Source organism: Aquarana catesbeiana, linkage group LG05 (assembly GCF_042186555.1).
Source record: "Aquarana catesbeiana isolate 2022-GZ linkage group LG05, ASM4218655v1, whole genome shotgun sequence".
NCBI lineage: Eukaryota > Metazoa > Chordata > Amphibia > Anura > Ranidae > Aquarana > Aquarana catesbeiana.
In genome coordinates this window covers 627,956,004-627,978,949 of record NC_133328.1, presented here as the reverse complement: position 1 = coordinate 627,978,949, position 22,946 = coordinate 627,956,004, and the positions used below count along the sequence as shown (strand labels likewise).

The window sequence follows — 22,946 nt, the reverse complement described above, 5'->3', positions numbered from 1 at the left end:
GATCCCAGTTCTGGCTCTCTGTAGAGCGATCGCGAGTGACAGGTGGACTGGACATCACGTGCATCGACTCCCGCGCTGTGCAGCGGGCCCGCGCCTCCTATAGCTGTTAAAGGAGCCGACCTACAGCTACGGTGATTCGTAGGAACGAGCCGACCTGCCACAGTATAATGACGGCGGCTGGTCAGGAAGCGGTTAGATAACAAAAAAAAACAACCACGGTATACTTACCTGCTCTGTGTAATGGTTTAGCACAGAGCAGCCCTGATCCTCCTCTTCTCGAGTCCCCCTCCAGGTCCCCCCCCCCCCCCCGTTGAGCGCCCCCAAAGAAAGCCGCTTGCTATGGGGGCACTTGTGCATGCTCGCCCTTGAGCCACTGCTCCGTGTGTCCAAAAAATACACAGGACATGGCTCAGCCTCACCCCCCCCCCCCCCCCCGCTCCATCCTAACTGCCTAACTGGCTGTGATTGACATTGGCCAATAGCTCGCGGTTCTGTGTCTCAGCCAATGAGGAGGCAGAGAGCCGGGACAGCAGCAGCTTATCGCTGGATCAGGCTCAGGTAAGTACTTGGGAGGGGCTGCGGGGGAAGCTGCATACTTAAGGTTTTTTACCTTCCCCGCATAAAATGCATGAAGGTAAAAAACGTTCAGCTTTTACAACCAATTTAATAACGAATAGCTCAGTGGAAACTTATGATACTTAGGCTAGGTTCACACTATAATGCTGCGTACACACGATCAGAATTTCGGCCCGCAAAAGACAGATGAGAGTTTTTCATCGGAAAATGCGACCGTGTGTATGCTCCATCGGTCTTTTGCTGGTAGAATTCCAGCCAGCAAACGATTGAGAGCATGCTCTCAATTTTTCCGTCGGGAAAAGTTCCTATCCGAAATCGCGATCGTCTGTGGCAATTCCGACGTGCAAAATTCCTACGCATGCTCGGAAACAATTCGACGCATGCTGGGAAACTTCCTTTTCTCGGCTCGTCGTAGTGTTGCACGTCACCGCGTTCTTGACGGTCGTAAGTTCAGCGAACTTGTGTGACCGTGTGTAGGCAAGGCAAACTTGAGCGGAATCCCGTCGGAAAAGCTGTTGTATCTTTTTCCGACGAGATGTCCGATCGTGTGTACGTGGCATTACAGTTTCCCAGGGGCCGCGTTTGTGCAGGCACAGCAAGCAAGTTATTTAAATGGGGCTGCTGTACCTATGAAATGGTCCCTGCACCTTTTCCAAAATCGCAGCAGCAGGGAAACCTCATAGTGCTATGCAGTTCCCAGCACGGGAAAGCACGCCGCGGTCTCCAGTTCTTGGGGTTGCCATTTAAGAATGAATGCTCATTTGCCCACCTATACGCATGTACTATACAGCCCATTGCATTTTTATACGGGAATTCTCTTCCAGGAATATCTGATGTTCATGTATCCGTACCGTGGGCAAAAACCCTTGGAGGGGGGGGGGGAGGCGGTTCACACCAGAAAAACACAGGTGTGGTGCGATTTTTCAGCCGATTTAAAATCGCACTGGATCTTACAAAAATTAGACCCACTTTAACTGGATTGCTTGGTGGTGCAGTACTATTACATCTGCGTTTTGGGGTATCGCTAGGAATATATTGACACCCTCAGCAGATCGCACACCCAGTGTGTCTTGAACGTGGTGCAGGAAGTGTGAACAGAACGTGAGGTTTCCTGCCTCGCGTTCTGGTGTGAACGGGCCTTTGAAGCTGAAACCACCAAACAAAATTTTGGGCCCCAAGGAGCTTTTTGACATAATGTGCAAGCATGTACAGCATATGTGCTCATTGTGGCAGATTTTCTACGCCAACCAATTTCCGCTGGCGCTGTGATGTCCATGCTCCTCTCCATCCCCAGCACTTCCATCTTCACCTGGTTATTAAGTCTTATGCCATCTTCATTGGCCAGGCAGAGATGGCATAACTCTCACACACAGTTACTTCGTTCCGCCACATAATCGTGCCAAGACTGTACACTATGTATTGAATGACTTGGTGTTGTCAGAAACCATGAAATCAGACCGAGACAAAAGTACAGTTAAATTACACTTGTTTAATATTAAAGTAAAAAGAACAAACGTAGTCAAAACATAGCCAAAGTTCAGTAACAGGAACGGATAGTCAGCCAAGCCAGAAGTCAGGGATCAATGTAGAGGAACAGCAAGCAGGATCTGGAGCCAGAAGGGATGTCAGCAAAGCCAGTCTTTAAACAGGAATGCAGGAGATGTTTCTTGTGATGTTGACCAAGGTGAAGGCAGAGATCCTCTGGACTGGACGGCTTAAGTAGGCAGGACTGACGAGCAGGATATCTTCAACAGCTGAGTACCTGTGGAGAGATAGGAGCTGACAATTATCTGACAGCTGAGTGGCCAGCTCAGAGAAGGAAGGGCTGAGCCCAGCCCTGACAGGTGTACACTTTTTTTTTTTTACTGTTACGTCTAATGAGGGACATTTTAGAGACTTAAAGTGTTTGTTACCCCAACATTTCATATTCCTGATACAGTATGTGCCTGCTGTGCCATGTACTTGTATGAGAAACTCTCCTGTTCTCTTTGTATTGCTTCCTTTATGGGAAATCCCTGGTGATCCTGCCAGTCCCCTTGCTTTCCTTTTAAAAACTGACCACGCTAAGCAGGAGAGCACAGCGTGGTCAGTTCTCTAGCTGCCCTGGGAACTCAGTCTGCTCTCTTCCACTGATCAGACTTGTTGTCCTGATACTCCCCTGCACAGCCATTCACTGGGAAGCACAGTGTGCTGCTGCTTCTCCTCCCCCCAGCTCTTATGCAGCTAAGAACATAGGGAATGTGATCACTTAAAAAAAAAAAGAAAAAAAAAAGGTATTTATAATGTTTTTTGATCCAGACACAAATATTTAGCCTTTCATTTATTTTTTTAAACTGAATGGGTTGTTTTACAAGGTGAGAGAAACAAATTGTTACCCCAGCTCCATTGCCAGTATAGAAGTCCATGAACTGTGATCCGGTGCTCTAGCCAGGACGTTCAGGCCTCCACAGATACGATACTTAAAACAGGAAGGCTGGCAACTTAGATGCTCTTGAATAAATGTACTTTATTGGTTACATGGGTACACGGGTACAGGCTATAAGCTGATGCATTTCAGCTAAGGAGGCTGAAGGCTTCTTAGACGAAACGCGTCAGCCTATAGCCTGTACCCGTGTACCCATGTAACCAATAAAGTACTTTTATTCAAGAGCATCGGAGTTGCCAGCCTTCCTGTTTTAAGTTTTACAAAGGTGATCGTTTACAATCACTTTAAACCCCCTACACACGGGCCAAATGTCGGGAGACATCGGCTGGTTAAAAAAAAAAAAGGCTGGCATTCGGCCTGTGTGCATGTCAGCCAGTCCAACAGAAGCCTGCCACTTTGACCGACTTCTGTCGAACGAGAATGTTGAAAAACCAGCGGCGGACCGGCTCCCGATCAGTGCTGTCAGCCAATGGCTGACAGCGCTGACCGGAATGTTCTGGTGGGGGGCCGTCCCCCTGTCAGAACACATCAGCTCAGCGTGGAAGATCACTGTACTAACGCCAGACAAGCATGCTGGAAAACCAGCGGCCGACCGGCTCCCGATTAGCCCTCTCAGCCAATGGCTGAGAGCACTGACCGGGTGGTGTCCCCCTGTCAGAACACAACAGCTCAGCGGCAGAGATCACAGTACTAATGTTGGAAGGTTAGTACAGCAGCTCTGACCAGAGCTATTAGCGCGTACCAGGCTTTACTAATAGGTAGGCGTTTCCATCATTTCTTATCTTTGAAGGTTTCTACAAGGACAACCTGTAAGACCCATAAGACCCCCGTATGGATGGAGACATGTACTAGGACACACCCTCCCCAAACCTTTTACCAAAGGACCCAGTGCTTCTCCTTTTGTGCTATGGGACTCCCCTGCTCTGAGTTGCCAGGATGGAAAAGTCTAGCATTGCCATGAAAGGCTGGAAGAGCCAAGAGGTGATAAAGATCTGCCACACCCCACCCCAAAAACAGATTTCAGAGCCTGATGTCTCAAACTGCCCCTTTTTGTAGAACAAATTTTTGACCACAGCTGCCCAGTTTGGAGTTTTACACACAGATACTTGTACGGAAGACCCCCCCCCACCCACCCCCCCGCAGAAATGTAATTTTCCGCTTCTGTGATTGGCTCACTGGTTTTCCCAGAGGTCTGCACTAATCTACAAGTCAGATTTTTAGGCATCTCTTGTAATAGGAATTTTATTTTTGGTGAGTTAGGCTGGCCATACATGGTAGAATTTTGAAAGAATTTTCTTTTGAAAATCCGAAAATTTGTGCGTTTTGCGATGGCGCCACCATTGATTTTGAAATTCGACCAACCAAGCCTTCAATTTCACCTCCTGTTGCTGCAGAAAAGAATTTCCGTGTCTGGGAATCTTCTTTTCTTTCTGGGAATTTTCTTTTCTTGCGCATGCGTATTTCTTTTTTTTGATTACATTTCTCGCACGATTCTCCTATTATTGATTAGAAAATCGTTTGTTTTTCGAAAAAAATTCCCAACATGTCTGATTACGCAAATTCGATGGCCGCACGAAAATCGGCTGTTGCTGCAGCCCCACTAATGGTGCGAAATACGAACGAAAATTCTTAAAGAGGAGTTCCACCTGAGGCCCAGTCAAAAAAAAAAAAAATTAAAAGTCACCAGCTACAAATACTGTAGCTGCTGACTTTTAATTGGACACTTACCTGTCCCAGGGTCCAGCGATGTGGGGGATCGAAGCCCCGCTCGTCTCCCCCTCCGTTCAGCGGCGCCAGCATTGCAACTGTGGGCGTCAGGCTGTGGCTTCACAGCCTGGCACCCACTGCGCATGCGCGAGCGGCGCCGCGCGCCGTGATTGGCCACTCAGTCACCTGGGACCTGTAATAGGTCCCAGATGATTGACAGGAGGGAGGGAGCAGAGCTGAGCCCTTCCTGTGCCGAGGGGGAAGTGATGTCACCAGCCCAGGCACTGGAAGAGGCAGACTACGAGGGACCACCTAGCAACAGGCATTTAGAGGTAAGTAAAAAAAGAAAAAAAAATATCCAAATGTTTTTTTTGTATTTTTTTTTTAGGATTTCTCATGTATTTTTTTTTTTTTTTTGGGGTTGGAACCCCACTTTAAATAAGATTTTTGAAAGAAAATTCTTTTGAAATTCGACCCATGTATGGCCTGCCTTACTCCTCAAGAGTTCTGTACTCCTAAAGGGATGTAGGCTCTGCAGCTTTTCTAATCAAAACACTTGAGTGCGCACCAGGTGATTTTATAATGAACCAGACCTTCCCATTCATAATCCGCCTGCAAAGGACATGGTGAAACAAATGACTATTGCTTCAGAGCAACAAAAGTCCTATCTGCTACAAAGTCCTTGTGATGTACATAGATCACCCAGTGGGGATTGTTGTTGTTTTTTTTTTTTTTTTTTTTCTTTTAAATAAAAGTGGAGTTACTCTTTAACATAAATATTTCTGGCACTTCTGATCTGACTTCGGAGGGTTTAGTTCCTCTCTTTTCATTCATTTTTGTAGTCTTTATTTGCAGACTTTGTTTTTTTTTTTTTACGCTCATAAGTTGCTGAAGTATAAAATCTTTTTGGAAAGCGCTGTTTATTAATTTCCTTTGTGCCCGCCGGTAGCAGAGCTCTCGGCGATGGCTGCACAGCCATAATCTGTTTAAGAACCAAAACAAAACGGAGGATGCAAAGCTTCCTCTTCTGTGACTATTCCTAATACGAGCGCGGAACGGCGGAGCGAGCCACCGGAGAAAAATAATTCCGGATTATTGGGGTAACGGTGCTGGATGATGATAAAACTTATTAAGATGTTCTGCCTGGTGGAACTGAGCCAGAGCGTGCGTGGGTTATTTTTTTTTTTGGATCCATCTGGGGAAGAAGAAACATTTTGAAGAATTAGAATGTAGAATAACGGTAATTGAAACGAATATTCATTTTTAATTCTTCTTCTATAAGTGAATACATCTCCGTTCTGCTGGATCGAGCTAAAATCTCACGTCCTATAGGACCATCAAGAGCTGGTGGGATGACCACTATTATTATTATTATTATACAGGATTTATATAGCGCCGACAGTTTACACAGAGCTTTACAATATACAAGGGAGACAATACAGTTATAATACAAGAGGATTAAGAGGTCCCTGCTCAGAAGAGCTTACAATCTAATAGGGTGGGGCAGGTGGTACAAAAGGTTGTAACTGTGGGGAATGAGCTGATGGAAGTTGTAGGAGATTAGTTGGAGACATGATAGGCTTTCCCGAAGAAATTCGTTTTCAGGGATCGCCTGAAGGTAGCAAGAGTGGGGGATAGCCGGATAGGTGGAGGTAGCGAGTTCCAGAGGATGGGAGAGGCTCTGGAGAAATCTGGAAGACGAGCATGGGAGGTGGAGACGAGAGAGCGTGAGAGCAGGAGGTCTTGAGAAGAGCGAAGAGGATGATTTGGGTGATATCTGGAGACAAGATTGGTGATGTAGCTCAGGGCAGAGTTGTGAATGGCTTTGTATGTTGTGGTTAGTATTTTGAATTTAATTCGCTGGGTGATTGGGAGCCAGTGTAGGGATTGGAGGAGAGGGTTGGCAGACACTGAGTGGTTGGTAAGGTAGAGGAGTCCGGAAGCAGCATTCATGATAGACTGAAGAGGTGAGGAGCCTATGGAGAGGCAGGCCAATGAGAAGGGAGTTGCAATAGTCAAGGCGAGAGATAACGAGGGAGTGAATGAGGAGTTTGGTGGTTTCATTTGTTAAAAACGGGCAAATTTTAGAGATGTTATGGAGGTGAATTCTACAAACTTTCACTCTTGGGGAATGATCATTGTGGTCAGAAAAGCAGTTCTTAGAGACCTCTATCAGACAAGATTGGTGCAGGGAACTAACCACTATCTCTGACATGGAAGACTTAACCAGATATCTGCAAGATTAGAAATTTGGTCTCGCTTAGGGTACTATTCCACTACTTAGATCAACACAACCATCATGTGACTTCAGCCTGGGTACATACAATGAGTTTATTGGGTTGAACGGAAAAAAACTGTCATCTCTGGTCGGAGCCGCTGTACTAATTATGCAAAGTTAGTGCAGTGCTCTCCCCTACGCTGAGCTGTTGCGGTCTTACAGGGGGGCGCCCCCCCCTCCACACCAGAACTCTTCGATCAGTACTCTCTGCCATTGACTGAGAGCGCTGATCTGGAGTTGGTCGGCTGCAGGTTTTCCTGCATGCTCGTCCAACAGAAGCCAGCCAAACAGCCGGCTTCTGTTGGAGAGACCGGCACATACATGGGCAGAATGTTGGCTGTTTCTTTTTTTTTTGTTTTTTGTTTTTTTGAACCGGCTGATGTTTCCCAACATTCTGCCCGTGTGTACCCGGCTTAAAACGTGACTTTAAGTGGGATGTTAAAACATTGTGCACCTAGATGGCCTCATCTCTGACTACTCACAGGAAGACTCTAAGGCCCCCAGAGAGCCTCCCTGTACACCTCCCTGTCTAGAGTTAGAGAAAGGAGCAGAGCAGCGTATTTCAGGAGAGTTAGAGGAAGGAGCAGAGTCCTCCAGCAGAGCAGAGTATTTCAGGAGAGGAGAGTTAGAGGAAGGAGCAGAGTCCTTCAGAAGAGCAGAGTATCTCAGGAGAGGAGAGTTAGATAGAGGAAGGAGCAGAGTCCTCTAGCAGAGCAGAATTTCGAAGGAGAGGAGAATTAGAGCAAGGAGTAGAGTCCTCCAGCAGAGCAGAGTTTCTCAGGAGAGGAGAGTTATAGAGGAAGGAGCAGAGTCCTTCCAGCAAAGCAGCGTATTTCAGGAGAGGAGAGTTAGAGGAAGGAACAGGGTCCTCCAGCAGAGCAGAGTATTTCAGGAAAGGAGAGTTAGATAGAGAAATGAGCAGAGTCCTTCAGCAGAGCAGAGTTTCTCAGGAGAGGAGAGTTAGGTAGAGGAAGGAGCAGAGTCCACCAGCAGAGCCTAATATCTCAGAAGAGGAGAGTTAGATAGAAGGAGCAGAGTCCTCCAGCAGTGCAGAGTATTTCAGGAGAGGAGAGTTCTATAGAGGAAAGAGCAGAGTCTCTCAGAAGTACAAAGTATTTCAATGTCTGTTACTCTCATTCCAGGTGCACACAGAGGATGGGCCGCTGTACAGATGCGTTTACTCCACGAGCTCGTATACGCTTCCCGAAGGATGGGGAACCCAACCTTGTGTGTTCGCCATCTCTCCTTCCTCCTGCAGACCATGCTGGACTTCCTGTCTGACCAAGGTAGGACACTCATCTGTATACATACATACATGCAACATTTTCAGTCTTTTGTGTGCAACCCTTTCATTTTTTTGTTTGTTTGTAACCTCTATATCAGGTATAGGCGACCTTGGCTATCCAGCTGGTGTGGGACTACAAGTCCCACGAGGCATTGCAAGACTAAAAGCCAGGCATGTCTCTCAGAGGCATGATGGGACTTGTAGATTCACCACAGATGGAGTGCCTACATTACCTACCCCTGATCTATGCTAACTTTATAGGTGAGCTTCTCCACAGCGCCAGTTGTTGAATCGGCAGAGTTCACTGTGAGTTGAAATAACATCATGTACAATGGATAGTTTGTGTCTGCAATGATCATAGGAAATAAATATCATCAGCTCCATCTAGTGGCCATAATGAAGTATTTTCCTGATTGATTTTAGTCTGTATGAATGAATAAAGTTGGACCTGGAGAGACAATAGCCTAGTAACATTCAATGTTACCCCATTTGCACAGAAGGAATGTATATGCAGTTTCCAGGACAAACAGCTCTGATTTTTCTTTTTTTTTTTTTTTTTTTAGCGTTTGTCTTCTATTTGGGGATTAAGGGTGCTAGGTAATAGGCAGGATCTCGTCTCGCAAAGTCGTCCCCCCCCCCCCCCCCCCCCGTAAGTTTGTATCTTGATCTTCATTTCATAACAAACAGTCACATTTTTTAAATGTAACAAACAAATGAAAAGAAAACGGTTTTGTTGGGAAGAAGTGAAATGGAATTGGCGAGGCTCTCTGGGTTGGATGAATTACGCTGCGCTGCGGTAATTTTTGTGCTGACTCCGCAGAGGTAGACTGGCACTGCACTAAATAGCAGATGTTGTTTATAGAAGGAAAATCAATTATTTATTATTTATTCATTTTATTTGTTCGTGTTCTGCTGAGAAATTCCCGGCATTTTACAGAGAACATTGCACAGGTCAGGTCAGACCTTGTCCCTGAGGGAACTTCCATTCTGATCTCCCTTCCCTTAAACCAGCCTGATCCTGCACCCAATTATTAAGTGTTTAGGACCCTGGGGCCCAACATGTGGCCTATGGGCTGTTGAGCGCCATTAACGAAGCAGAGTGTCAGCGGGGTGCCGGGCACAGGAACACTGTGTACCAGCACCTAGCACTGAAAAAAAGACTGTACTGTGGATGAATTTCTCTCTGCCTATAGTAAAGTCCTGGCCTGGCGAGAGTCTGGTAGAAGCGTGTGATAGGTAAGTAATCATCATGGTTGACGGGGGGGGGGGTATTAACTTTCATTGCCAATGATCACCAATGAGGGGGGCGGGGTAAATTTCACTGTCAGTGACCACCAATTTGGGGGTGGGAATAGTACTGACACTAGTGCTGGGGGCTATTATTATGCCCACTGACACCAATGCTGGAGGTTATTATTGCGTCCACTGAGACTGATGCTGGGGGTTATTATTGCAGTCACTAACACCAATGCTGGGGGTTATTACTGCATCCATTAACACCAATGTTGGGGCTATAATTGCATCCACTGACACCAATGCTGGGGGTTATTATTGCATCCACTGACACCAATGCTGGGGTTTATTACTGTATCCACTGACACCAATGCTGGGGGTTATTATTGCATCCACTGACCCCAATGCTGGGGGTTATTATTTAATTCACTGACCCCAATGCTGGGGGTTATTATTGCATCCACTGACTCCAGTGCTGGGGGCTATTTCTGCAGTCACTCTCACCAATGCTGGGGGTTATTACTGCATCCATTGACACCAATGTTGGAGGCTATATTTGCGTCCACTGACACCAATGCTGGGGTTATAATTATGTCCACTGACACCAATGCTGGTTGTTACTTTTTTGTGGTTACTTACTGTAAAGGAAATTTGTAAGTTCTGTATATTATTGTATTATATTTTGTATGTATTGCACTGTGCACACGGCGCTAATAATGTTTTCATTATATATTTTCATTCTTTCAAGTCCTGATTAGAATTAGCCTGCCTATGTTGCGCCCCTTGTCACCATAAAAGTACAATTGTAATATTAATGTGATACCTATGTAATCATGTGTATAAAAACCTTCAATCAAAATAAATCAGAACAGTTATTTGGAAAGATGCTGAGTGTATCTTTTGTGTCTGTTCCCTACTGCAGTAGTTGTTATTAATTTGAAATCACTAATCAATATGAGGATAGGAGTTGCCCATCTATAAAATATCCAGAACACTAACACCAGTGATCGTGGGTTATAACTATGTCCAATGACACCAATGTTATTGCGCCCAGTGACACTAATGCTAGGGGTTATAATTACATATATTTACACCAATGTTGGTTATTTTTGCGGTTACTTAATCCAGTGCTGGGGGTTATAACTATGTCCACTGACACCAATGTTGGGAGTTATTATTGTGCCCAGTGACACCAGTGCTAGGGATGATTATTGCAACCACTGACAAAAATGCTAGGGGTTATTATTGTGTCTACTGACACCGAAGTTGTGGGTTATTGTTGCAGTCACAGACACCAATGTTGGGAGTTAATATTCATCCACTGACACCAGTGTTGGGGGTTATTACTGTGTTTATTGAAACCAGTGCTGGGGGTTGTTCTTGTGGTCACTGTCACCCCAAATGAGCTGCTATTGTGCGCCCCCCTGTAAGTGTCGGGAGACGCACTTGAGGCCTGGTTTTCAAGTTGATCACCACTGGTTTAGGACAGCTGGGGTTGAGGGAAGTTGGCGTGACATTCTAGCAAGTAGCCTGGTCACCCAAGGATAGTGTTTAAATCAGGTTAGGGAGTCTCCAAAAAAGACTATTTAGATGAGATAGTAGGTCCAATTCGATAAAAAGGAAACAGGTGCTGTTTATTCCATACACTGCAGTGGAGAGACAGATATCCAGCTCTGCTGTGCCGAATGAAGAAGGAATTGACTTACAAACATCAAGTTAAACAATATATACTTATGAATATGCACAAGATCTAGGCGTGTTTCAGGCTGTAATCTAGGTGTGATCGTAAACTTAATCCAATCAGGGTCCATATCTTCTTAGTAGTAAGTTAACAGTTAAGTAGGTGGTACCATCATGTGACCGATAGAAAGTGAAACTAGACATGGGCACTGCCATGACAGTACTGGTCAGACTAGTTAGATAAGACAGTCTATTCTCAGAGCAAAAAGGGAGTAAACTGTTGCTCCTTATCTGGCGGTGAAGGTCATCATAGACTGAAAACTTTGTGTCTAAAAAGAAACAAGCAAGTGCATTACAAATTCTTAAAGTGATAGAATATATATATATGTGTACATGTGTATGTATGTGTGTGTATGTATGTATGTATGTGTATATATATATATATATTTATATTATATAGCTCCCAACTGTCCCTGATTTCGAAGGAATGTTCCTGATTTGGAGCAATGTCCCTCTGTCCCTCTTTCCTCCTAATTTGTCCCTCATTTTGGTCTGATCCAAATATCTGTATATAAAATGCACTTTTTATCTTTCAAAAAGTGTTTCCCAGTGCCAAACCTTTCATCCAAATTCTAAATTGCGGCATTTGTAAATTTTAACCCTTTCATGACTAAGCCTATTTTTGAAATTTGGTGTTTACAAGTTAAAATCTGTATTTTTTGCTAGAAAATGACTTAGAACCCCCAAACATTATATATATATTTTTTAGAAGAGAATCTAGAGAATAAAATGGCAATTGTTGCAATATTTTTTATCACACGGTATTTGTGCAGCGGTGTTTTAAACGCAAAATTTTGGAAATTGACACTTTCATGAATTTTAAAAAATCCAAACAGTAAAGTTACCCCAATTTTTTTGTATAATGTGAAAGATGATGTTACGCCGAGTAAATAGATACCAAACATGTCACCCTTTATAATTGCACGCACTCGTGGAATGGCGACGAACTACGGTACCTATGAATTTCCATAGGCGACGCTTTAAAAATTTTTTACGGTTACCAGGTTTGAGCTACAGAGGAGGTCTAGGGCTAGAATTATTGCTCTCGCTCTGACGATCACGGCGATACCTCACATGTGTGGTTTGAACACCGTTTACATATGCGGGCGCGACTTCCGTATGCGTTTTCTTCGCTGCGTGAGCTCGCGGGGACAGGGGCACTTTAAAAATTTGTTTTATTTATTTATTTATTTAATTTATTTTTGTACTTTTATAAATTGTGTTTAAAATTTTTTTTTTTTTTTTTAACTTTTATTGCTGTCACAAGCAATGTAAACATCCCTTGTGACAGTAATAGGTGGTGACAGGTACTCTTTATGGAGGGATGGGGGGTCTAAAAGACCCCCCATCCCTCCTTTACACTTCAAAGTATTCAGATCGCCGAAAACGGCGATTCTGAATACTGTGTACTTTTTTAAATTCGGCGCCATTGGCAGCCGAGTAAACTGGAAGTGACGTCATGACGTCGCTTCCGCGTTTACAATTAGAAGGCTGGAACAAAGCCGCTCACAGCTTCGTTCCAGCCCGCCCCCAGCCGCCGAAGATTCCCGATTGGACACCGGGCCTCCTGATCGCACAGCGGTAACAGCGGCGGGAGGGGGGGGATGTCCCCTCCCGCTCCTCCGGTATAACAGCCGAGCGGCTTTTAGCCGCATCGGTTGTTATACTCGGGTAGCCGATCGCCCGCTGAAAACAACAGTACCGGGATGATGCCTGCAGCTGTGGGCATCATCCCGGTATAACCCCGGAAAGCCGAGTACGCATATGTGCGTACGGTCGGCGGGAAGGGGTTAAAAGCTGTTATAAAGGAATAGTAGTGGTAAAAAAAAAAAACCTTGTGGATTTAAATAAACTTTTTGTTGGGGGTTAATTCACCTTTAAGGGGGTGTGGCAGGGGGCGTGTCCCATGCCTACATACGTTTTCTGGTAGGCGTCCCTCATTACCATCTCTAAATGTTGGGAGGTGTGTGTGTATGTATGTGTGTATATATATATATATATATATACCTGCACCAATATGCAAGGCCAGAAACACAAAAGGTGCTTTCCTGTGAAGGTAAAGTGTATGTAAACCCTGACAATGAACTTCTCTGATTTGCTCCTCTTTGGTCTGTTAAATATACCATTGAAATAGTTTTGTTATATCTGTTCGATAAATACAAAAAATGGTTGATCCTGCCAGAAATCTGTTGGTCATTTCCTGTGCTCCCTGCTCCCAGTTAGCACGGTTCTCAGCTAGCTCTGAGCACTACAGAACACCTCCCACCAAAGTTATGAAAATAAGGAGAGAGAGAGAGATAGGTGTTCTGCAGTTTCAACACACTTCCTATTGAGTAGAATTATAGGGGTCTGATAATGTTGAGTGTATATATATATATATATATATATATATATATATATATATATATATATATATATATATATACATACACTCAACATTATCAGACCCCTATAATTCTACTCAATAGGAAGTGTGTTGAAACTGCAGAACACCTATCTCTCTCTCTCTCCTTATTTTCATAACTTTGGTGGGAGGTGTTCTGTAGTGCTCAGAGCTAGCTGAGAACCGTGCTAACTGGGAGCAGGGAGCACAGGAAATGACCAACAGATTTCTGGCAGGATCAACCATTTTTTGTATTTATCGAACAGATATAACAAAACTATTTCAATGGTATATTTAACAGACCAAAGAGGAGCAAATCAGAGAAGTTCATTGTCAGGGTTTACATACACTTTACCTTCACAGGAAAGCACCTTTTGTGTTTCTGGCCTTGCATATTGGTGCAGGTTTAGTTCGGTTTGCGGCAGGTGCCACCTGTGCCTCTTCACTTGTTGCAGAATAACCAGCTGTGGCTTCCAGGGCATGCTGGGACTGGTAGTCCCTCAACATCTGCTCCAACTTTGCCGCTCCTCCGTTACGCTTTTGTCCAGAGCCGCCTGTCTTTTGCTTCGCAGAGTGTCACTCGCTCCGGGGCGTCAGAATTCGGAATATACTTGGCGGCGTCCTCATCCAGATAATCTATCTCTCCACTTGGTTTTGTTTCATAGACAAATTAAGACGCTGTGAGCGGATGGTGCGTGAAATTAAACCGCTCTGGCAGGCGAAGGCCTCGATTCATTAGTAACGCATGCCTCTCTTATTCCGAGGGCCGAGGCACCACTGTGCCAGGCTTAATCAAATCGCCAATTCCTCACGCTAAATTAAAACGGAGGGAAAAAAAATCACAAAGGGACGATCGCAACCTTTTCTCGCCGCTTCATTTGCGATATCGCAAGAGGAAATCTCGAGGTCGAGACCTTACTTCCCCTTACGCAGCAGCGAGGGCTGTGCTTGGTACTCGGCGCCGGGCCGTGTTCAGATTTACTGATTGCTGACATATGTCTCCAATTATTCCCCAATCCATTTTCTGCAAGATGACAATGTCTGGAAGAAAGGTACCACAGTGCTCATGTTAAAGGGGAACTCCAAGGGAAAAATATATATACTATATAACCCTTTGGTTTTAGGAAGAATCAGCTTTCTTCAAAGAGGTCAATTTGCCAAATCTTTATCCAGACCTTGGATGTGCAATCATTCCGTTCGATCATATTTACTAAGGTTTATAACATGCACAGACAGTTCAATAGGCAGCCCAACACTGGAAATGTGTCACTGATGGTAGGGGGAGCAAGGTGTCTTGAGGTGCTGCATCACTGCTAGTAAGAGAGCAGCAGAAAGATCTGAGTTGCAGAGTCCCTACTGGTAAGAGAGGAGCAAGGTGAGCTGAGTTGCTGTGTCACTACTGAGAGGGGGGAACTGAGTTACTGCTGGGAGGGGGAACAGTGGGGAACTTGAGCTGCTGAGTCACTACTTGTTAGAAGGGAGCAGGGGGAGCTGAGCTGTTGAGTCATGGCTGGGAGAGGGGATAAGGGGATGCTGAGCTGCTGAGTAATTTCTGGGAGGGGTAGCAGGGGGAGCTGATCTGCTGAGTCACTACTGGTTAAAAAGGAGCAGATAAAGGGGAGCAGGGGGAGCTGAACTGCTTAGTAACTTCAGGGAGGGAGGAGCAAGGGGAGCTGGTCTGCTGAGTTGCTACTGGTTAAAAGGGACCAGGAAGAGCAAAGCTGCTGAGTCACTGCTGGGAGTGGGGAGCAGAGCTGCTGAGATGCTGCTGGGAGGGGGGAGAAGGGGGACTTGAGCCGCTGAGTCACTGCTTGTTAGAAGGGGAGCAGGGGGAGCTGAGCTGCTGAGTCACTACCTGTTAGAAGGTGAGCAGGCGGAGCTGAGCTGCTGAGACACTGCTGGGAGCGTAGAGCAGAGCTGCTGAGACGCTGCTGGGAGAGGGGATAAGGGGATGCTGAGCTGCTGAGTCACTTCTAGTAGGGGTAGCAGGGGGAGCTGATCTGCTGAGTCACTACTGGTTAAAAAAGGAGCAGGGGGAGCTGAGCTGCTTAGTCACTTCGGGGAGGGGGGAGCAAGGGGAGCTGATCTGCTGAGTCGCTACTGGTTAGAAGGGAGCAGGAAGAGCAAAGCTGCTGAGTCACTGCTGGGAGTGGGAAGCAGAGCTGCTGGGAGGGGGAAGAAGGGGGAGTAGGGGAGCTGAGCTGCTGAGTCAGTGCTGTGAGAGGGGAGCAGGGGCAGCTGTGTAAGGTAGCCAATCGGCTTCTTGTTTAATTAAGCTTCGGCAAAAAAACTGGACGTGGATTGGCATTTGGGCAGTGCTGCACCAGTTTTTGCACACTCCAGTTTAGTAAATCAACCCCATTGAACCACTGCTGAGAGTGGGGAGCAGGGGGAACTGAGCTGCTGAGAAAGTGGAGCAGTGGGAGCTGGGTTGCTTAGTTACTGGAGGAAGAGGGGAGCAGGGGCAGTGAAGCAGCTGAGTAATGGCCTGGGAGTGGGGATATAAGTCCATGTAGATATAATAGGATGAATCACCCAGGTGTTAATTGGAATGTGATTAAAGTCCTGCTGGGTATGGATAAAGTGTTTGATCCACCACCACAAGTGAAGATACTGGCCGCTTACCAGAGACTCATGACCCCCCACTACAGAGGGTCTGAGTAAACTGTTAAAACTGATTGCTCCGGACCACCATCAAAGGACCAAATAGTAGCACTGCGATGGAACATCAGGGGCCTCGGTATAGGATGGATTGATTTCACAGTGGCGGGACGTCAAACTCTCAGCAAAGTGGTTAACCATAAACGGAAAGAGAGCTCAGATAGTGTAAAATCGTAGGGTTTATTGAGCAATAAAATTGTAAACACTCACATGTAAATTCAAAATGTTGAACGACTGGAAAGAAGTCTGGAGCACCGGCCGGATGCCCGCAGACAGCCCGTCCTGCTGGTACACAACAGCGATGGGAGGTGACGCGTCGTTTCAGTCGTTCAACATTTTGAATTTACATGTGAGTGTTTACTATTTTATTGCTCAATTAAACCCTACGATTTTACACTATCTGAGCTCTCTTTCCGTTTACGGTTAACCACTTGGCTGAGAGTTTGACGTCCCGCCACTGTGAAATCAATCCATCCTATACCGAGGCCCCTGATGTTCCATCGCAGTGCTACTATTTGGTCCTTTGATGGTGGTCCGGAGCAATCCGTTTTAACAGCTTACTCAGACCCTCTGTAGTGGGGGGTCATGAGTCTCTGGTAAGCGGCCAGTATCTTCACTTGTGGTGGTGGATCAAACACTTTATCCATACCCAGCAGGACTTTAATCACATTCCAATTAACACCTGGGTGATTCATCCTATTATATCTACATGGACTTATATCTTTAATTATAATTTGCATTTTTTTCACGGTTGCACTTGGAATATGCACTTTTGTTTGTTCACTTAGTATCATAATTTATAAATTTGGTGATTTGTACAATATATTTGTTCTATATACACCTTACCTGTTTTTTCACTCAAATGATGGACAGATGTTATTTGTATGGACACTAGTTCTCTCACTAGCGCAGTTCCATTTTTTCTAAATTGTTTACCTTGTGTTTGTGTTGCATACAGGAATTTGCAGCTTTGTATAATCTTTTTTTTATTCTTCTTCTTTTTTTCACCTATGCGCAGTTTCAGCCTCCCCCTTTTTTTCTGGGAGTGGGGAGCAGAGCTGCTGAGAAGTTGCTAGGAGGAAGAGACAGTAGAGCTGAGCTGCTGAGTTACTGCTGAGAGGGGGGAGCAGGGGCAGCTGCAGTCTTCAGCTCATTCAATTAAGCTTTGAAATATAAAAACTGTGAGTTGATTGGCATTTAGGCAGAGCTGCACCAGTTTGAACTCTCCAGTTTTAGTAAATCAACCCTGTTGAGTCACTGCGGAGACAGGGGAGCGGAGTTGCTGTGTCACTGCAGTGATGGGGAAGCGTTTGGACATAGGCTGCTGGGTCACTGCTGAGAGAGGGGATCAGGGGAAGATCAGCTGCTGAACCACAACTGAAGGTGGGGAGCTTAACTGCTGAGTTAACGACTTTGACTTCTGTTAAGACGAAGTATAAATTGCTCTTTTAAAGCTTTTTGCTGCTTGATGAGGATATGTAAATTCCTCAATGTCCTCATCCTAGCCACAGGTCCTCTTTAAGCATTCAGGTAAGATGGGCTAGACTGGCGGAATAAATTCTCAGAGTATCCAAACAGTAATTTCCCCATCGATGCTGGTTCATGATGTCGCGCCTTGTACTTTATGGTGCGAAACGCCAAAGAGACAGAATCATCAATCTCACACTCGCTGTGACGGCACGAGCCTGGTCCACCACACCGTACCTCGCTAGAAGAGGCAGGCCACCATGAGACTTGCTGCAGAACTGACAACCATTATCTGCAAGGTTGGGCTTCTGGCCTGTTAACCTGTTCATTGTCTGGGGGGAGGATACGTGTTGTTTTACACAAGGCGGTATTCCCTTAACTCCTTTTTTTTAAGGTCATTGTTTCTTTTATGACAACAGGAGCTTCCAAGAACAATTGAGATCTCCTTTTTGATTGAGCCTGAGATAGCGGGGGAAGGTTTCTTACCTAAAACAACCCCCCCTGTTAAACATCCTCAAGATCCCCTTGCTCTCTAGTATTGGCAAATATTTTATTTAATTAGTATGGTTAGAATTAAAAATATTTTTTGTCACGTATGTAGCAATAACTCTCGGTGGAGCTGCTGGTTTAAGCGGGCTTGTTACCTTCACTCTGCTTCCCTCTGTTCCACCGGCACCGGGTCTAGGGTTCCGTTGAGTTTACCTCTGGACAATATAAGCACCAACACTGGAGTACGTTTTCAATGCTTTATTAAACACTTGACTTAGGAAATAGCAGGAAAGAGACGAAAGGGAAACTGCAGAAGAAACTCAAACATCTTCTTGTAGGGTTCTTTTAACAAATGTTCGGGTAGAATTCAGATATTGTATGGAATGCGCTCCCCTCGTGGGACACACTCCTTGCTCGTCTGGATAGGCCTCTCTCAACAGCCTAGCAGTCAGTACACAGCACGAATCAAAGTCTCTGCCACAGACTTGCTTGGGAACAAAATCCGTACGATCCTCTGCCACAGGATGTATCAGATTTTCTGTAATGAATGTCAGTCACAGTGCCTGAACCTTTAAGCCAACGCGGCAACACTATGCTGTATAGTTACTTTAGGATACATCCTCCAACTGAGTCACCAGGCCCCTCTATAGACCAGCACTCTGCATGATCCTTCCATGATGGGTCCTCCCCTGGGATCTCCTCGGTTGTCCAGCTTCGTCACACAGGACCGACAGCTCAGGACCATTCCTCGGCCGCGGTGGTAGGCCCCAGACAAGCCTCTGGACCCACCCCTGCCCAGTAGTATCGTGGGCCTCCAGAACGGAGGACCACGAGGTAGCTCCTTAACGCATACCTGTCGGCCAGGAGGGCCAGCAGGTGGCTGAAAAACGAACCCCAAAATATGGCGTTTGTCCCATAAATGCCCTCGCCCAGAATGCAGCTCGGAGGACCACCTCCACCGAGTTGTCTCCGGGACAGAAGAGCACCCATACGCTTCAACGCGTTGCCTTTCCAACACTAACCAGTGATAACAGCGACACCCACCGGTCAGCACGGAAACACACACAACGTCAGCCAAGCTGGAACAGAGGCAAACGTAACCTTCCTAACGAACAAGTTACTAAATTTACCTAACGTGCAGTAGATTGCAAATCTGCCAGCGCTACACGTAATTATGACATATTGCATATTATCATCTTGTAATCTATCCATCCAGCAGGTGGAGCTGTTGGCTTCTTTTTAAATGTTTTCATGCAAGTGTACATTATAGGGTTGATTTACTAAAACTGGAGAGTGCAAAATTTGGTGCAGCTCTGCATAAAAACAAATCAGCTTCCAGTTTTTTTTTTTTGTCAAAGATTAAATGAACAAGCTGAAGTTAGAAGCTGATTGGCCACTGTGCAGAGCTGCACCAGATTTTGCACTCTCCAGTTTCAGTAAATCAACCCCTATAAGTCATAGCAGTCACTCATCCACCTGACTGTACAGTTTCATGATATAATAAATTAATCTAAATATATTCATAATAGATTAAAAAAAAAAAATATATATATATATATAATGTATACACACTATATTGTCAAAAGTATTGGGATGCCTGCCTTTACACGCACATGAACTTTAAAGGGATTGTAAAGTCAGAAAGTTTTCTGACTTCTGTGTGCAGCAGCTTGACTGTAGGCAAGACACACTTGTCTTTGTACTCCTCACCTGGTTGCCGCCACACAAGCTTGAAACCATCTGAACCAAATAAGTTTATCTTGGTCTCATCAGACCACAGGACATGGTTCCAGTAATCCATGTCCTTAGTCTGCTTGTCTTCAGCAAACTGTTTGCAGGCTTTCTTGTGCATCATCTTTAGAAGAGGCTTCCTTCTGGGACGACAGCCATGCAGACCAATTTGATGCAGTGTGCGGCGTATGGTCTGAGCACTGACAGGCTGACCCCCCACCCCTTCAACCTCTGCAGCAATGCTGGCAGCACTCATACGTCTATTTCCCAAAGACAATCTCTGGATATGACGCTGAGCACGTGCAATCAACTTCTTTGGTCGACCATGGCAAACCTGTCTTGTTAAACCGCTGTACGGTCTTGGCCACCGTGCTGCAGCTCAGTTTCAGGGTCTTGGCAATCTTCTTATAGCCTAGGCCATCTTTATGTAGAGCAACAATTCTTTTTTTCAGATCCTCAGAGTTCTTTGCCATGAGGTGCCATGTTGAACTTCTAGTGACCAGTATGTGAGAGTTATAACACCAAATTTAAAACACCTGCTCCCCATTCACACCTGAGACCTTGCAACACTAACGAGTCACATGACACAGAGGAGGGAAAATGGATAATTGGGCCCAATTTGGACATTTTCACTTAGGGGTGTACTCACTTTTGTTGCCAGTGGTTTAGACATTAATGGCTGTGTGTTGAGTTATTTTGAGGGACAGAAAACCTACACTGTTATACAAGCTGTACACTCACTACTTTACATTGTAGTAAAGTGTCATTTCTTCAGTGTTGTCATATGAAAAGATAGAATAAAATATTTACAAAAATGTGAGGGGTGTACTCTATATTGTAAGTATTCACAGCCTTTGCCATGACACTCAAAATTGAGCTCAGGTACATTCTGTTTCCACTGATCATCCTTGTGATGTTTCTACAACTTGATTTGGAGTCCACCTGTGGTAAGTTCAGTTGATTGGACATGATTTGGAAAGGCACACACCTGTCTATATAAGGTCCCACACAGGTGACAGTGCATGTCAGAGCACAAACCAAGCCATGAAGTCCAAGGAATTGTCTGCAGACCTCAGAGACAGAATTGTATGGAGGCACAGATCTGGAGAAGGGTACAGCAAAATTTTTGCAGCAATGAAGGCCCCAATGAGCACAGTGGCCTCCATCATCTGTAAATGGAAGAAGTTTGGAACCACCAGGGCTCTTCCTAGAGCGGGCCGCCCGGCCAAACTAAGCGATCGGGGGAGAAGGGCCTTAGTCAGGGAGGTGACCAAGAACCCGATGGTCACTCTGACAGAGCTCCAGCGTTTCTCTGTGGAGAGAGGAGAATCTTCCAGAAGAACAAGCATCTCTGCAGCACTCCACCAATCAGGCCTGTATGGTAGAGTGGCCAGACAGAAGCCACTCCTCAGTAAAAGACATATGAGATCCTGCCTGGAGTTTGACAAAAGGCACCTGAAGGACTCTCAGACCATGAGAAACAAAATTCTCTGGTCTGATGAAACAAAGACTTAACTCTTTGGCCTGAATGGCAAGCATCATGTCGGGAGGAAACCAGACACTGCTCATCCCCTGGCCAATACCATCCCTACAGTGAAGCCTGGTGGTAGCAGCATCATGCTGTGGGGATGTATTTCAGTGGCAGGAACGGGGAGACTAGTCAGGATCGAGGGAAAGATGAATGCAGCAATGTACAGAGACATCCTTGATAAAAACCTTCTCCAGAGTGCTCTGGACCTCAGACTGGGGCAAAGGCTCATCTTCCAGCAGGACAATGGCCCTAAGCAGACAGCCAAAATAACAAAGGAGTGGCTATGGGACAACTCTGTGAATGTCCTTGAGTGGCCCAGCCAGAGCCCAGACTTGAACCCGATTGAACATCTCTGGAGAGATCTGAAAATGGCTGTGCACCGACGCTCCCCATCCAACCTGATGTAGCTTGGGAGGTCCTGCAAAGAAGAATGGGAGAAACTGGCCAAAAATAGGTGTGCCAAGCTTGTAGCATCATACTCAAAAAGACTTTGAGGCTGTAATTGGTGCCAAAGGTGCTTCACCAAAGTATTGAGCAAAGGCTGTGAATACTTATGTACATGAGATTTTTTTTCATTTTTTTATAAATTTGCAAAGATTTCAAATGTCTTTCACATTGTCATTATGGGGTATTGCTTGTAGAATTTTGAGGAAATTAATGAATTTAACCAATTTCGGAATAAGGCTGCAACATAACAAAATGTGGAAAAAGTGAAGTGCTGTGAATACTTTCCAGATGCACTGTGTGTGTGTGTGTGTGTGTGTGTGTGTGTGTGTGTGTGTGTGTGTGTGTGTGTGTGTATATATATATATATATATATACTTTTTTTTTTTTCTTTTTTTTTTTTTTTGCTAAGATATATTGAAATATTTAAAATTAACATAAAAAAAATAAAATCAACCTTAATCCACTCCTAATTTTCTCGCCATCCCGCACTCCTGTATTGTATTTCCTTTGTACTCTTCCGGTGTGCTGCGGTCGGTCTTGGGATCTTTGTACTGCTGCCAGGACACAGTTTGCACTGCTCTAAGGTTTCTCTCCTGTCTGTGCACAGCCCTCATCATGTCCCTTTTGTGTCACTCGCTCTGCCCGTCTGCCAAGCCTCTCGCTGCGATAAAAGTGTTGCGGTGAATGCCGTCGCCTTGTTTAATCTCCGGACTTGGTAGAGCGTGTCTTTTTCAACGAGATGCTGTTACCCGGCGCTGAGAAAATGAAGACATTTGGTGTCTGGAATGTACAATTGTGCCCATTTATGAAAGGTCATTATTGCCATTTTGCTTTTTTTTTTCCAATCGGATATACCTTTCAGCCTCTCTGAGCAATTTCTACAAATTTCCACTGTATTGTGATGAAGGTGGAATACAGAAGAATCAATGGGGTGCATTTATAGAAAAAAATTTGCTGTTCGTCCTGTGAAACTGCACGTACATTTGTTCTATA

General features: G+C 45.2%; 1 protein-coding gene across 1 annotated transcript in view; it reads left to right on the top strand.

The window, feature by feature from the left end:
- The window catches only part of TRAPPC9 (trafficking protein particle complex subunit 9), an 815,095-nt gene that overhangs the window by 36,328 nt on the left and 755,821 nt on the right, over positions 1 to 22,946 (top strand). Inside the window, exon 9 of the mRNA XM_073632292.1 lies at positions 8,129 to 8,272. Coding sequence (XP_073488393.1) covers positions 8,129 to 8,272 — 144 coding nt within the window. The remainder of the gene's footprint in view (positions 1 to 8,128; positions 8,273 to 22,946) is intronic.